The 16,416-nt window shown below is 52.0% G+C and overlaps 1 protein-coding gene across 3 annotated transcripts in view; it reads right to left on the reverse strand.

The window, feature by feature from the left end:
- The window catches only part of DGKZ (diacylglycerol kinase zeta), a 78,089-nt gene that overhangs the window by 27,532 nt on the left and 34,141 nt on the right, over window positions 1–16,416 (reverse strand). For 2 of the 3 annotated variants that reach the window (XM_034769553.1, XM_034769552.1), the window contains 6 exons: window positions 7,385–7,493; window positions 6,225–6,320; window positions 4,379–4,456; window positions 3,967–4,023; window positions 792–860; window positions 211–282 (listed from right to left, as the gene is read on the reverse strand). In XM_034769553.1, coding sequence (XP_034625444.1) covers window positions 211–282; window positions 792–860; window positions 3,967–4,023; window positions 4,379–4,456; window positions 6,225–6,320; window positions 7,385–7,493 — 481 coding nt within the window. Of the gene's footprint in view, window positions 1–210; window positions 283–791; window positions 861–3,966; window positions 4,024–4,378; window positions 4,457–6,224; window positions 6,321–7,384; window positions 7,494–9,218; window positions 9,710–16,416 lie in introns of those variants that run through there. The other variant, XM_034769551.1, reaches the window with a different exon arrangement.

Below are 16,416 nucleotides of genomic sequence, written 5' to 3' on the forward strand. Positions count from 1 at the left end.
AGGCTCCCAACAGGAGGCATTGCAGGAAAAGGGCGGGAACCCTGGCTGTGAGAGGCGCTCCCAGCTACTCCAATCCCAGCCTCTCTCAGTAAGAGGTGCTGCGGGGTCTGGGGCAGGAGCAGCAGCTGTGGGGAGCTTCCAGCTTGCACTAGAACGCACCTGGCCATCAGAAGTCATTAGGCCATTAACTCAGGGTAGGGCTGCACTCACCGCTTGCTTACACCAGGAACAGCTGATGGCTACAATCTCCTTGCTGTGAAAGGCAAACTTCTGCTGGAAACCCTGCAGAGGGAAGGAGGCAGGTCATGAGGCTCCTGACAACTCTCCGCAGTGCAGCGAGGGGCGCACAGGAAGAGGAACAGCTGTTCCCCAGCTACAGCAGATGTTAGCCACAAGAGTCCTTCTGCAGCCAATGCAGCTCAGGTCTCAGTTGGACAGTTCCCTACCCACAGCCCTGGCATGAGGGAATTCAATGTGTTTGGGACAAGCATCTCCGGATCTGAGGGCAAGGACTCAGCCAAAGGTGCCTGGGGGGGTCCCTCCAGAACAGATTGGGAGATCAGTTTGTGTGGAAATCTTTATGACTGGATGGACGTGGGGATTGAGGGAGTGCTGGCTGTGCTGCCAGTAGGCGGCAGTATAGGGAATGGTAGCATCACTGCCTGCGAGGGGGCTGCTCCCTCCCAGCAGGGCTTGTGCGCGTCCTGCTCCCGTGGTTCCTCTCTATGTTCCCCACACCTACCACCTTCCCCTTCCCTGCCTAACCTCGGCTCTTCTTCAGCCCTTCTCACCTTTCCGCACTGCCGGCACTTCCCTTCCTGGCGTCTCCGGTGCACCCAGTGATGCCGGACGACTATGGGCTAAACGGAAACACAAGGCCAGGTTCAAAGAGAACGCAGAGAAAAGTACGGACATGATCCTGTTAGCACACTCCTTGGCTGGGACCCACAGTGGCCTGGCCTCTTCTCTGGCCCATATGGAATGGAATCCTCCTTTGCAATCTCTCTAGCGCCAAGAGGATACTGCAGAAGCCCCATGGAACATCTCAGCCCAGACACTGGAGAGATTCAGAAGCACGAGCACTCAGCTCTGGGAGAGACCAGGGAGATGAAAGCCCAGACACAGGGTACCTGACTGAGATGCCAGGTGCCTTATCCTCCAATGCTGCTCTCAACAACCCCCAGGAGAAACCCATGTGGGGAGGGGAGGAGGAAACCCTATCGTGAGGTGCACGTCAAAGGTTTGTTCTGGTACATTTGGGGGGCAAAGAAAACACCCAGGCATCCTTCACCCTAAACAGACAGCATGTTTGCATCATGAGAAAGGAATCTCAACCAGGCTTGCTTGAAAACTCTGGAGAGAACTGTGGGTGAGATGAGCTTCTTTGGACAGGAGGGTAACTTGTTCATTACGTTTAGTCTCTAGAAAGGTATTGTGATTTTGTATTATACATAACCATTTGTTTCCAATATTCTTACTGTCACCTGACTCTCTGTTCTTTGATAATAAATGTATTCTTGTTTTCACTGGGAATATGTTTAAGTGCTGTGTGTTTAGCAGAGCTGTGTAGTCAGCTTTGGGACAGCAGGCCTGGTAATTCTGTGAGTGTCCAGTGGAGCAGGGGCTGGACTCTAAAGGGGATGCTTGGAGGACAGGGAGGTTAGGGTGCCTATTGCTAACCTACAGAGAGAAAATAAGGTCTGCGGAGGCTTGGAGGGGAGTGTTTGTGTTGCTGGAGGCTGATGGAGTCAGGGAGCCGACACACAGCAAGCACAGACAAGACTTCCTCACCCTAAGGGCAGGTGACAGCGAGGTGCCTCACAGCCCTGGGTACCCTGAGAAATGTCACAATTATGACGAAAAATCAGAAAAAGAAATGCCGTGAATCCACGCTGCCTCCCACTCCCCATGGCAAACCATTTCTCTGCCACAGGCCTAATGGAAAACAGATGCCCCACCTAGCTCACGGTCACAGAAGACACACTGGAGACACCTGCGGCCCTGAACACAGATGACGAAGGCAAAGAGCTGAAACTGCTGAGCTCCAGACCACATCAGTCACTGAGGAGAGAAATTAAGTTCCTCGGAACTCCCTCTGCTCACCCTGTTCTCCCAGCAGTCCGACTTAATCATGAGTGGAGCTAAATCCATATGGCGATGGTCAGCCAGCACGTGCTGCCTGAACTGGCGCCCCCTCACGATGGCAACAACAGAGTGAGAGGCATTCAAACACAGCCATCTTCTCTGTGCCTGAGCCTGGGAGCCCCATGGGGCAGGGGCAGCTCGTTCTGTGACAGGGGACTGCCAAGCACAGTGCTGGTCCCTAACGGCTACCGGGATGGCACGTCCACCCTCCCAAGCCAGGGGAGTAATTTTAGGGAGAGATGGAAGAAGGAGGCAGTACATTTCCCCCAGCTTGTACTGGGTGGTGAGGAGGGGGAAAGAGGTGCGTCTGTTTAAACACAGTATTTCTTCTCTCTTCCCCCCAATTTTACTCCTCCATCTGGAGGGGAGAAGGAAGCAGCACAGGTTGGGGAGCATAGGGGAGTCCGAGTTTGCTGCTTAGTCCAAGAGCACTGTCTGCCCCCCATGAACAGCTGCTGTCCATGCATTCACACCTTTGTTTATTCTTCCTTCCCTAGGTTCTGCTTCCTACTGTACAGTGGTTGGAATGATGAATTCTGGAGGGTGCTTTCCTTATAGCACCGTCAAGGTCTGGGATCTAACCCCTATTTCCTGGTTAAAGCTGGTAAGGTAAATTTGAGGGATAAGAGAGCCCAGATACCATAATGATGGGCACCTTGGAAACAGATTGGATTAGGTTCTCTATGGAGACCGCAGAGGAGAGATTCTTGGGTGCTTCTAATCTAAAAGCTAGTGCAGTAGCTGTTCAGGTGAATCCCAGGTGTGCGTATTCCCCATGGAGATCCCTGGCCTACGTCCTACCAAAAGCTCCTCTGGACATGTCTGCTAGTTTGGAACTGCCTTAGGACTAGTTTGTGTGGATACTCTCCAGTTCCCTCCACCCCCACCTTTCAGCACCACGGAGAGCTCCACATCCCTAGGGAAGGCACAGGGTGCTGTTGCTGGTCACACCACTGCAGCACAGAGGTTTGCAGGAGAGCTCCTGAGGGGGCATTACTGTGTTTCTCCTGAAAGCGGTGCTAGGCAGCCATTTACTCCTTCCTGGGTCACACTGTAGGGCATACTGGAGAGATGGCAGCAAAGGACACCACACGGGAAATGGTTTAAAGTGCTACAGTGCACGTTTAACCTGGCCTGGACACAGCCATGCAGTACAGACTATGGGGGACAATCCTGCCTTGGCTGGGAGAGATGAAGTAGATAGGACCTAACAGACATACAAACCAGAGTCCCCACAGATAAGAGGTGCACCAGAGTTCAACCAGGGGCAAGTTCAGGTACTGTGGCAATAAGTGCAGCTAACCGGGCTGGGCGATAGAGCAAAAACCCAGCTCTTCTCCCCGAACTCCACACAACCTTCCAGGAGGCCTGCAAAAGTTCAACTGTTCTTTCATTCTCTCAGGGCCAGCACCAGATGGGGTGAAATTCCTCCTGGGAAAGGCTGGCCTTGAGGTGTCTTTGGCCCAGCCTGGCAGGCCCAGGAGGTTCTGAGAATGCAGATCAGCAGCTGACTGACCAGAAGCGGATCTGCCCCTGAATGATCTGAGATTCGCCCCATACTAGCACCAATCCCGTGCAGATGCATTTCAAAGAAATGCCCCACAGGATGGGTGACCGTGCCCCTTCAGTGCCCAGAGGTTTCACTGGTAGCACAGACTCAGGGGCTCCTGCCACACTTGAAAATGCCCAGACTTTCTGCTGCTTCCACAACAAACCAAGCTAAGCCCCTTCCCCGGCACCCTGAGCCCTCTGCCACCAAACTAGAAGGGGACGGGACTTCCTCCTGGCAAACACAGCAAGCAGTCCAGCTGAGTCTCTCACCTCCCGAACGTTCCTTGATCCCGACTCCCTGAAGGAAGGCTTGCAGCGGAAATTTATCTGCAGATTTAACACACACAAGAGAGGCATCTGTGAAACCATCTACTAAAAGAAACCTACTGGAGTCGTGTTCAATGTGGCAGGCCTGGGAGCTTCCTGGGACATTTGATGCTTATCTGGGATCCTCATCCAACCCCCTACCAAAGGAACAATTCACCAGCCCTTGGGGCTAAAATGCCAGGAGATCTGCTAAAAGTCTGTTTCCCCACTAAACTGTCCCCTCAGGAGGCACCTGCCTGTCACGACAATGGTTAACCAAAGCACATGGGGTTCAGTGCTGGCCCCATGCTGTTGCCCAGGTAAGGGGTAACCAGCTCTTCAGGCCCAGGAGCGACCTGTGTTGGGCTTTACTCACTTTCTCCAGCTGTTCTATGCAGGGTGTATGCACTACAATTTTGCAGGCTGCACACTTGCGTCTGGTCAGAGGTTTCTGCTGAAAGAGGGAAAAGTCCCTATGTTAACGTCAGTATTTATTTACACTCTGGAAGCCTTGGAGCTCCACTCACTCCTCCTCCACTCCGAGGCGGGCACTCCTGAGAGCGAGCAGCTCAGCACGCTACAGGATGGGAAGCCATAAGGATCACCGCAGGTAAAAAGCCTCCTCCCTTGATCTGAATGCTCGACCCCCAGCCTGCCTCAGCCCTGCCCTGGGGCAAGAGGCGAAAGCACTCTCCATTGGCCGATCACTCCTCAATCTCTTCTGACACTGGCACCAGGCAGCCAATCACTGCCACCTGTGGCAGTTTTGGTGCTGCCCATCAGGCTGTGACCCCAAGCTCATTTCACCCAGACCAATGAACATCCATCAGATGGGCACCATCCTCAGACCCCAGCACTCGCAGCTGGATGCAACCTGCACTTAGAGAGGGAAGGCTGCAGCGACTCCGAGGGCGTTGCCCCGATGGGTGGCCCAGCCTGCAGTCATGTAACTGCAGGGCATGGGCTTCCACTTTTTGGTTCTTCCTTTTATTGCAAGATCCTTCCTGGAAAGTTCTGGAATTAAATTCTCTCTTGGGGCAACTGGGGTCACTACAGCCACTCACAGAAACTCTCTATCAACTCAGCCAGCTGGATCCTAGCCACGGAGATACCCAGAGGCCCTGGTGCCTGCTGCCAGCTCACATGCAGCAACTTTCCAGACTCAAAGCAGCATTAGCAGCAGGCAGAATCTAGAGCAGAACATTTTCCATATCCCTCATTGGCCCCACAAGTGTTAACCCCTTCTTTGTTGGACCCCAGAATGCCTGAGAACTTCCACTGGTTCTCCCAACAAATTTTTTGGTGGGCTCAGAGTGCGGCCACCAACTCTTGCTGGTGGCCGCTCTGACAATTTTTCCCAAAATACTTGCTCAATTTTAGGAAAAACTCAATAAATATGCAAATACACATGTCCAAACCATTGTAATTTATTTATGTAGGGTTTTTTCGCAGACTCGATAATAAAAATAATGTACAGTTATCTCTGTTCTTTATAAACAGAACAGAAACACAAATAAGGTGCTTAGCATGTTCTTGTCTTTTTTCTTGTTTCTTTTGCATTTCTGGTTGCTTTTTTTTGGAGGGGAGAGACAGGCTAGCTACTAAGTCTGTTGTGAAAAGTGATATTATAACGAATATACAAATATCACTTTTCACAGCAGACTTACTCAGCTCCAGCAAGCCTGGGGACAAATTAAGCCCTGGATAGGAAGGTGGGTACAGCGGCAGCAAGGGCCAGGGGCAATGGGGCACTGGAAGAAGCAGCGGGGACCAGAGGTGATGATAAGGGCTAAGCTTGGGGCTAGAGCCTGCCACCGCGCAGTCAGGGAACGGAGACTGAAGCCTCACACACAGGGGATGGGGATAGAGCTCAAAGCCACATGAGCGGAACCTGCCACCCCAAGGCTGAAGCCTGACCCCACCACCCCCGGGAAAGTGGGGAACTCACATTGGCTATCTGCTCCTCCAGCTTGTATCTCCCCAAAGGGGGGCAAGGCCCAACCACTGATGGCAGCCCTACGGGAGGGGTTGCTGCTTTGGGCCCCTCCCTCTATCACCACCCAGCAGGCTGTGGGGGCAAGAAAAGACCTTGGTGGCCGCATTTGAGAAATGCCAGGCTACTGAGTGCAGAAAGGGATCCCCAGGTTTTTCCACTAGGTGGCAGCGCAGTCTTGTATCTAGACCAAGCCGAGCTGATGACAGGGTCACTGTGCCGGACTTACCAGTATCTTGGCCACACAGTTCTGTTCCCCCACATAGCAGAAATCCCCAGAGCCGCTGGTCTCAAACCAGATGTGCTCCCCGTAGATTGCAGTTTCCTGGAAGGCACAAGAGATATCGTTGCACTTCTCCAATGGGCCACAAGAGTCCCCACACTGTCAGGACCTGGCCTCGGATCCCAGCAGTCACCTCCAACATGACGAATATCCCAGCTGACCATCCCAGATCCACAATACATTGTGCTACAGAGCACCGCTGTGATCACAGGCTGCACAGAGGCCCACTCTCCAGAGCGAGGGCATATCCAGAAAACCTGCCCAAAGCTCCCACCATGGCCCAGACATGTCAGAAATGTAAAAGTACTGCCCGTAGGATGCTATCCTGTCTAGCTGTAAACAATGGGGCTGTCTGGGAGAGGATTCTCCTGGGCAAATTCACCTCATTGCTAAGGAGTTTTCCTGAGATTCGGCTTACATTTCCCCCTTTCTTCCTGTCACCCGCTCCGCCCCAGTGTCCCATCCGGAGGTTTGCACCCCTCGCTCCGTTACTGGCAGACTGTCATGGCCCCACTCACACACTGCTGAGCTGAACTGGACACATCTCTCCTCACAGGTCAAACCCTTCAGCCCCCTGACTGTTTCTGTTCTTCTCTGAATGCCCTTCACAGTGTTCCAGGTGAGAACCATCCCCTCTCAGCTTCCAAACACAAGGCCTCTGGGGACGAGGGGACCAAAGCAGAAGGCATGATCCCAGCTAGGTCTCCCCACAGTTGTAGAGAAGGATTGTCCCCACCCTGCATCAGGACACGAGGCCTCTGAGGATGCAGCTCACAATGGGTTCAGCTTGGTCTGTGCATCCCCAACAAGGAGAGCAGTGCCTTCCACCACTCACCAGGTCTCCATTCCCACGTGCAGAATGGATGGCTGTATAGTAGCAGTGGGGAATGAGAGCGAATGCCCTGTCTATTTCCCCCAGCATCAAGGCACTTTACCCAGCAACATCAGAAAGCACCAGCTGCTAGCCACAAGCTACGAATGTCAAAACAGGAGCCACCTGGTACAGCCTTATGGCCCTCCTCCTGGGAATGGCCACAAGCCGAGTCAGCCACTGTAACATCAGAGAGTCCCCTCCCAAGCACCAAGGAAAATTAAAGGCAACCTACACTCCAGTCCACAGTGCTGCGGATCTGCCTCTCTGATTCACTCCTCAGGGCTAGTGTGGGGTTCGGCTGGGATACCATGTGCTGGAGGCCGGACTTGGCGATGGCTTTCCTGGAAGAAAGAAGGAGGGGTGGCTATAAAAAAAGGTGGGAACATAAATGCACGCAAGGCATCATAAACTCTTCAGAAGGAAGAGGCTAAGGGGGGCAGAGCATTGTTCATTAGTATCACTCAAAGCCAGAAACCTGGGCTGAGGCTGAATTCACTATAATGACAGGCTGGTCAATATCCACCCTTCCGCATACGCCATGAGGATGAGCTGGTGAAGGGTTCCCTGCAATGGTGAGATATAGGCTCTCACAAGCCACACCTTCACAGTATGCCCCTCTAGCGGTGACTGAGCCACAGAGCAGCTTGGGAGTCTGCTAGAGCTACAGATCTGGGGTTTGCCCAGGCAGCAGACGCTCATGTTTTTAGATCCAGAGCCCTGGGGGTTGATGCCCCACTCAGGGGCATCACATTACACACAAAAAGCTTCTGATTTGACCTGGTGGGAGTAGCCCCTCTTCCCAAAGATGGGCAAAGGTCGCAAGGGTGGGGACTCTTCCTGAAGACATTGGGACATCCCAGAGATGCCCCCTCTCACTTGAATGTCACAAATGGACAGAGAATCGAGAGCCAGCAGAAGCGGGGCGGAGTGCGGTGAGAATGGGGGAAGCAGCTCACGGCTCCTGCTCACAAGAGGCTCTTGCTGTCTCCAGGTCAGCAGCCATTCGTCTGGGACTGACAACCTCAGCAAAGCTTTTGACCCCTCCCACCATGGCAGTGCCATTTCCAGTAACTGCCCGGGCAGGGAGTTGTGCAGCCTCTGAGCCCAGCAGCCAGTGGAGCTGGGCATAGAAAGCCAACTGGAGAAACTGGACACATCCTTCCCCCATCCCAGAAACATCCCCTCTCATGATCCCTTATTCACACCTGCACCCGGCACCAGCAGCTGGGAGAAGCAGCAAGCACAGGGGTACTGCAAAAACAAACTCAGCAGCCAGTCAGACACACACAGATGAACAAGAGGCTGATTGGCCTTTGATCAGAGGAGAAGGACATGGAGACACTGACTCCCTGGCCTCTCCTAGTCCACAAACCTATGGAGCACATGGCTGGGAGCTGCAGCTAGGCCTGGCAGAGGGTCCTGTGCTAGCCCCTTCCCTCATCCTGCCCCAAGGCCCCATGCAGACCCTCCAGCTCCCTCACCCCACCCCCTCCACTTGCCCTGATCCAGCAGGGTTTGGTACTCCACGCCAATGCATCAGCCATGCCCTCACCTTCCCCCCCCCCCATGCCAGATAAGCTAGACACCCTATGCCAATCTCTGCTCCCTTCTATACTGCCCCAGCCACGGCCTGGACTATCACTCTGAGCCCCCCCCACCCTTGGGAACACCATACATACAGCAGCTGGGGGCTCCAGGCTTTAGGGAAGGCACTGGCATAGTTGCCATAGGCAGGATCCATTCCCAAGCATTCATATATGGTTTCTGATGGCCGCCTGGCTCTAGTAGGAACCTTCCATCTCTTGGCAGCCAGCCGTGCTCTGCATGGTGGGAGCAGAGTGCCTGGCCTGGGGATCTCCCCTGAGAGCCGTGGCTGGCTGAGGCGTCGGTAATAGCCCTGCAGCCCACAGGCTGCTTTGCTGTACACAAAATCTGCAGGCAGGAGGTGGGTGGAGCGGCGGCGCAGGCAGCCTGGAGCTTGCAGGAGAGACCTCATGCCGATAGGGTGCAGGGCAGGGCGCCTGCTCCTTGGGGGAAGCTTAGCCTGCAGCTCACGCCGATCCAACCTGGCTCCTGAGGCGACAGTCTCCTCCCTGCCACAGCCCTCCTTTAGCTCCTCCCAGGGCGACTCGGATCCAGAGCCTTCGGCACAGGCCATCCGCCTCCCTTCCTCTGCCTCGCTTACTTGGATGAGGCTGGCCAGTAGCATGGAGGGGCCCATGAGTTGGGTATCGATGGTGCGCACCTGGCCCCCGCGCTTCTTCTGGACAGCAAACCTGGGGCTCAGGTGGGGCGGGGTGGTGCTGGAGCGACGCCGGGGGCTCATGCTGCCCTTGTCTGGGGAGCCCAGGCAGGAAAAGCTCTGCAGCTGGGTACTGGACCTGCGGCGGCGCTGTGCCAGCGAGGCCGAGGGCATGCCCACCACGGAGCGCCGCCTGGCTTTGCCAGTGGGCACTGACACAACGCTGGCACGCTGGGAACCCAACGACGACACCTTCCTCCTGAAGTGCCTTTTAAAGAAGGTGTCCATAGTGACTGGGGGTGCCCCGAGCAGTGGCTGTTAACACAGAAACCAGCAATTAAAGGGGGAGGGGCTCTCGTCAAACCTCCTACAAGGTCTGCAAGCCCCAGTCAGGGATGGGTACTACCACTCTCTGCAGGGAAGGATGCTACAAGGGAGCTCTGGGAGGACTCAAAGGGTACTGTTGTGAAGGGCATCGGAGAGAAAGAGGAAGGGAGGGAGACACAGGGGAAAGCCAACATGGGGTGCTGCTGCCAGGAGACCTATACTGGATATTACAACATTAGAGGCCAATGCAGGGCAAGGAAACCCCTGCACAAGGCAAAAAGGAGAAGTGGGATGGGTGAGAAGCCTGAAGGTCTTTTCTGGTGGTTCAGGAGTTGTTCATGAGTGATGAGGCAGAACACCTAGATTTGGGGACGTCCCATACTGGACCAGCTGGCAGATAGGAGACAAGACCCAACCCCACACCCGAGGACAGCTAGGGGCAGTTATCTCCATGCAGGAGACGCCAGCCTGGATTTGCAGCCATTCTCTGCCTTCCAAGGCAGCTGGGGATGGGAATGCTGTGGCGGCACCATACTCAGCCCCACTAAGGGGTGCACAACATTGCTCCCTACCTGCCAATATACGGAGCACCACAAGGATGCTCCAATTTCACCCCACCCCCAGGGGTTGCTGACCATGGCTAGGACAGGAGGGAGGGAAAGGTGTTGGGTGTGATCTGGCCTCCATTTGGGTTACAGGGTCCCTGCAGAGATGAGTGCCATTCATTCTGCCCCGGGAGGGAGCAGAGCTGGGACCAAACCAAAGAGGGACAGCTCCAGCCCCATGGTCCAGTTCTGGGAAGGGGTCAGGACTGCAGATCCCGGCCCTTCCACTGAACAGATTCTAAGCCCCCACTTGTCTTGACTACTAAAAAGTACATGTCTGATGGTGCTGGAAAAGGGCATAAGCAGGAAGGAGTCTTCATAGGGGACCCCTACTCCAACCCAGTCTCCTGGTTAGTAACAGCGCAACAGTGTATGCTCCTGCAGCAGCTTTCCACAGAGTGAGACCCACAGCACCCTTTTGAGTACAGGACTCCAACCTCAGTCCTAACTGCGCAGAGTCACGAACACTCCTGGGGAGTCTGGCCTGGGTGCAAACTCAGTCCACCACTTGCTGGTTAAAAGGAGACTTGCAATGACGGAGCACCTCAGTGAGAGTCACAGTGCCACTCTGCAGACAAGTGCTTTTCTTTGGCTCGGTCTATGCTTAAACATTTTTTCCACATAGCTGTGAAAAATTCCTGTCCCTGAGCACTGTAACTATGCCAACCCCCTCACCCCTGGTGTAGATGGACGAATGCTTCTGTCGCCCTAGCCACCGCCACTCAAGGAAGTGGATTACCTACAGTGCCAGAAAGACCCCTTCAGTTGCTCTGAGAAGTGCCTACACTATGGCACTACAGCGACGAAGGTACAGCACCATAGCTGTGCTGCCATAGCGCCTGCAGTGTAGGCATGGCCTTAAAAGGATGCAGCCACGAAACACCACTCGCCCCTTGGGTTAAGGACCAAGCAAACGTTTAGACCTAATGCACTTGTCCTCACTGAGGCGGTTTCTGTGCCTTTCCCAGCATGCTGAGCTGGGCGGGGTTACTCTCTGCTGCTAGTTCCCTCTGTATCCCACCTCCATCACCATAGGAGCTGGCTCCTGAAGCTCCTTCTCTTGTACTCTAGTTTTCCCTTTCTATGTCTCAGGGACTAGCCCAGGCTGCTACTGATCTCCTGGTTCCCAGCTCTGGAGGAAGCTGAGGGATCTCATTGTTTAAACACAAATGCCCTGTCAGCATTGAGTTTACAGCCCGTTCCTAGAACCATTGCTCTGCAGAGAACTTTAGGTAAAAAACGGAACTGACATTTTTTTAAAGCCAGGTGTAAACGTTGGACTTAGCACTGCTGAGAAGAGATTCACTTTAAACCAAACTGACATTCGCCTACATTCTCACTTGAGGATGAGGTAACATGCTGAGCAAGACTGAGCATGGCACAGGATGCTTTCAATGCAGGTATCTGGGAGCTCTCTGCTCCAGTTACACAGTGATTCCTGCTGGATTTCCCATAGTCTGCAGGAGAACAGCTCCCTTCCTGTGCACATCCCACGAGTGCATTGACGATAGCTCCCCTCTGGGAGATTTTGGGAAGACCCCTTTTTTGCCCACTACCCTCTGTTACTCAGTTTCCTCCCTCTCTTGCCACTCCATCAAGTTCTCTACTCGTAAATTCAAAGCGCGGACATTTCAGACATTACAGAATTCAGGACATATCAGATCTTAGCACTCAGAGTTTACAAGTAGAAACTAACATTAAATGTAGGGCAGAAGGTGCCTGCCTAGCACTTGAAGAGAATAGAGACTGGCTAAGAGACTTGGAGCAGGGCTGGGGAAATAATCATATCTGCTCTGCTCAAAACCTCACTCTTCAGCTGGAGAGAGCTTTACATTGACTCTCAAGCTCTCTCTGCCCAGTGCTGTCAGGTTGCCAAGATACTGCAGCTGCAGGAGAAAAGCTTTGAGCAGCAGATGGAGAAGGCTTCAGCAATGGCCTGGTGGGCACATTTTTAAATGGAGGCGATGTTATTTGACCAGATCCACACTCCCATTCTCCAGCTAACAATTCTCTTCTGCCTCTCCAAACTTCAGTTTCCAGCCACGTGTTCTCAGCCTCCATCCATTTCTTCTAGCCTTAATCCCAGCTATATAGGGTCGGCTCTTTGAGTCCTTCTTCTCTATTCCACTGTCTTGATGTTTCTTGGCTAGGCTGCGGCTAATGAAATCCTTTGGTATGACATGCATCCTCCTAGGTTTAGGTTTCCCAACCCTTCTCTTACCCTCCATTTCTACGTTTAACACCCTGTTTCCTGTATATTCTTCCCATCTTCTTTTCACATGCTCTAACCATCAAAGCCTCAACTCCCTCAGCTTCTCTAGAAGTGGTACCACTTTCACACTTCCCTCAATTTGTTCATTCCAAACATAGTCCACCCTTAGAACTCCAAGCATCCACCGTAATATTTTAATTTCCACTGTATTCAATATCCGCCCCTTTCTCTTCCTCAGCCCCCAGCATTCAGAGCCATACAAAAGTGAAGGCCTAATTACTATCTTGTAGATCTTACTTTTCAATTTGATAGGCACTCTCCTACCACAAACCACTCCGCTCACTTCTTTCCAGTTAGTCCATACCTTTCCTGTTCTGCTTATACATTCGTCGTTGAGTTCACTATTATCCTGTACTATCTAACCTAGGCACTTGAATTTCTGTGCCTTTGATAGTGGCTGGCCCCAAAGACTTGCAGTCTCATTGTCTTCCTTTAGTGTATAATCAAATCTACAGACACACACGCGGTTTTATTTCTGCTGATTTTCATGCCATTTCTTTCAAGTACGCATCTCCATCTTCTTCCACTTCCGAGCACATTGTCGGCAAAAATATGCACCTGGATGTTTTCTGTAAGCGCATCAAGCACCAAGGCAAACAAAAAGGGGTTCAGTGATGAGCCTTGACATTCCAACGCTTACTAGAAACTGTTCAGTTTCTCCACATGGCCTTTTAACTGTGGTAACAGCACCCTCATAAATGCCCTGGACAAGTCTGATACAGTCTTCAGGTATCTGCTTCATTCTCATACACCACCAGCCAACCTCTCTCGAAACATAGTCATAAGCCTTCTTAAGATCCACTAATACCATGTGCAATGTTTTCCCTCTTTTTTTTATATTTTTCCATAGCAATCTTAATGCAAAGATAGCATCCGCTGGTGACTTGCCTGTCACGGATCCAAACTGATTGTCACTGACCTTTACTTTTCTTCATAGTCTCTTATCAATAACTTTCTCCCAGATCTTCATTGTGTGACTCGTGAGTTTAATGTTGCCTTAGTTACCACAGTCTTGGTAAGTAAGAGATAGTGAGAGTATGATTAACTCCTCCTTCCCCCTCTGCCTGGCACGTAAAAATCCTAGAATTGTAATTTTAAGCTAAGTATCATTACATTACAGTAGCATAGTGCGGGAAAGTGAGAGGCATGATTGTGCACTGCAAAGGTCTTTGAAGTTCTAGCATGGGTGTCTTGTGGGCTACAGTCCTGCTAAATCGGAAGTGAACACGAAGGGCCATGTCTACACGGCAGATTTTCTGATATTCTCCTACCATTGCACTAGCATCATGCAGCTCCACCAGTGAGCAACAGTGGCAGGGCTAGCACAAACTGGCCAACAGAACTTTAACCACCATGTTATCCAGAGCAGCTCTGAGCAGCCTTACAGAGTTGCTAGCGCACTGGTGCGTGGTCACACTCAGGGTCATGCTGGTGGTATGCTAAATGCCTGGATGCTGCTATTGTGGTGGGTGGGAATGACTTGTCTTAACACCATTTCCTTCCTTTTTCAGGTTGACATTCTTTAGAGCAAATACACTTGAGCAATCTGAACTCTGAGCTAAAAGGTTTTGTACAGTACTTTACTATGGCTCCTATCTGGAAGGGTCCCCAAGTGCTACATCCAGTACACACAAGAATCGCGTTGCTCGCTGTCGGGGTGGGACACACATGGCAGCTATTTAACAGCTGCACAGCAATGCTACACAACATCTTAGATCTAAGATGGAAGAAGAAACCCGTGTCCAGTGGAAATTGCAGGGAATTTTAGAGCATGTTGGCAGAACAAAATAAATCTTCCAAACCACGCCATGGGATCTTTTAGGGTCTGCTTGGGTTTGTCTACACAGCATTTTTTGGAGCGTGCGGGAGTGAGGCCCCCCAGCCCGGGTTGACAGACTCCGGCTAGTCAGGCTTGTGCTCTAAAACTAGCTGTGTAGTCGCGGCTCAGGCTGGAGCTCAGGCTCTGAAGCCCACCCCATCACTAGGCTTTGGAGCCCGAGCTCCAGCCAAAATGGCGATTTCAAAGCACCAGCTGCTCAGCTAGTTTTAGACTACTAGTGTGAGCCCTGCTAGCGCGAATCGATGAGGCTTGCTCCAAAATATGTAGACATACCCCTGAGGGATAGGACTAATGTGCTTTGGCAGTGCTGTAGGTGGGGAGGACTAGCAAGGGGGTGCCGCAGCCCAGGTTTGAGGGGCAGAGCTGTGTGCAGAGCCCAGACCTGAGGGACGATTGCATGTTGGGAGCAAGGGGCATTAACAGACCCCACAACAGCCATCGATCTCAGCCTTTCAGATTTCTATGATCTTGCTGTGGTTTGGAAGCTTTTTAAAATATATTTTTTTGATGGGAAGATGGGAAGGAATGTTTAGTGCCTGTGATTATTCCAGAGTGAACATGACTCGGGATACATTGGATAAAGGGGTCTTGCAGAGGCAATCTGGCATTCACTGGGGTGGGGGAAGAGAAATAATGTTGCATACTCCAGGGCCCTGCATTATTATAATCCCTCTGTACTCACAATGTGGTGGCTTTGATCTGCTAATGATCTGCCATCAGGGTCGTGATGAGCTTTCCTAATGGAAACCATATCACTCTGACAAAAGGCAGATGGGGCCCCAGCATAATAAACAGGCTGGCAAAGTCACGCAGGCAGGGTCCTCTGGCTCTTATAGCTGGAAGAGATCATGAATAAAGTAACCTTGGAAAGAGCCTTTTCCCCCAGGCAACACACCTCCACGGGCCCCATCCTCGGGAGTTTCCTGCCCAGGTTTAGTTTGCACAAAGAGGCAGCTGCAGATTCAGAGCCCCCCTACAAGCAGCCCTGGGCACCAACCCTGCAGGGACAGCACTGTAGGCCAGGAGAGCCAGTGGAGGGGCACACAAGGCTGCCTAGGCACTAGGAGGAAGATAATAAGGAAAAAATATCAGGAATCCTAACCATTAACCTTGGTTGCTGACCCTACTGCAGAGTTACAATTGGGGATACTCTGACGACAACACAGATGGAGAGAGTCCAGTGGAGAGGTTGTCAGTTGCTGACCTACAGCTTCTCTGTGACCAAAGCAAATGGCAAGATTTCACAGTAGCAGATGGGCCACAGGTTCTTCACCCATCATCATCTTCTAGGCAAATGCTGCCAGTGGCCATTCAGCAGAAGGTATTTAAAGCTTTTCCAAAGTCTCTGCATCAGCCATCTTTGATCACCACAGGCCTGTGGATATCAGCAACCAATGGCTTACCAAGGCCCAGTGGAATTTTTGAAAGCTCGGTGGGTCTTTTAAACAGAACTAGACACATCTGTCAGCTAACAGGCTGAGTTGGACTTGACGCGTCCAACCAGTATAAATGACACTTACCAAAATTTCTGCAAATTAATTTGGGTAGCTGCTAATAAACTGATCCCTAGAGGCTATTGCCAACAGTATATCCCTAGGTGGTGGTCAGAGGCAATTAAGCTCTACCGGGAATTCAAATCAGCTGGTGACAAACAGGAACTCATTCAACTGCTGGATCAAGCCAGGCGTGATGGATGGAGAGACAATGAGTCAATTAAAATTGACTGTTCTCACTCTATCCGGCTAGCCTGGCAACCATCAAAAGACTTTCCGGAGATTATTCTGCCCTTTGCAAAAAGGCGTTTCCAGTCACCACAAATGCATCCCAGCTAGTGGACATACACAGAACTTGGATAAGTCTTCAGCCATGCAGTCAAAATTGAGCTTTCAGAAAGGTAGCAGGCTCCTAGTGTGGATTCAAACCTGATGGCTCTTTTTTCAGCCAGAGAACTGGACCAGGCCATAAAGCTTGTAAAAGC

The sequence above is a fragment of the Trachemys scripta genome, chromosome 4, assembly GCF_013100865.1.
Source record: "Trachemys scripta elegans isolate TJP31775 chromosome 4, CAS_Tse_1.0, whole genome shotgun sequence".
In the NCBI taxonomy this organism is placed as follows: domain Eukaryota; kingdom Metazoa; phylum Chordata; order Testudines; family Emydidae; genus Trachemys; species Trachemys scripta.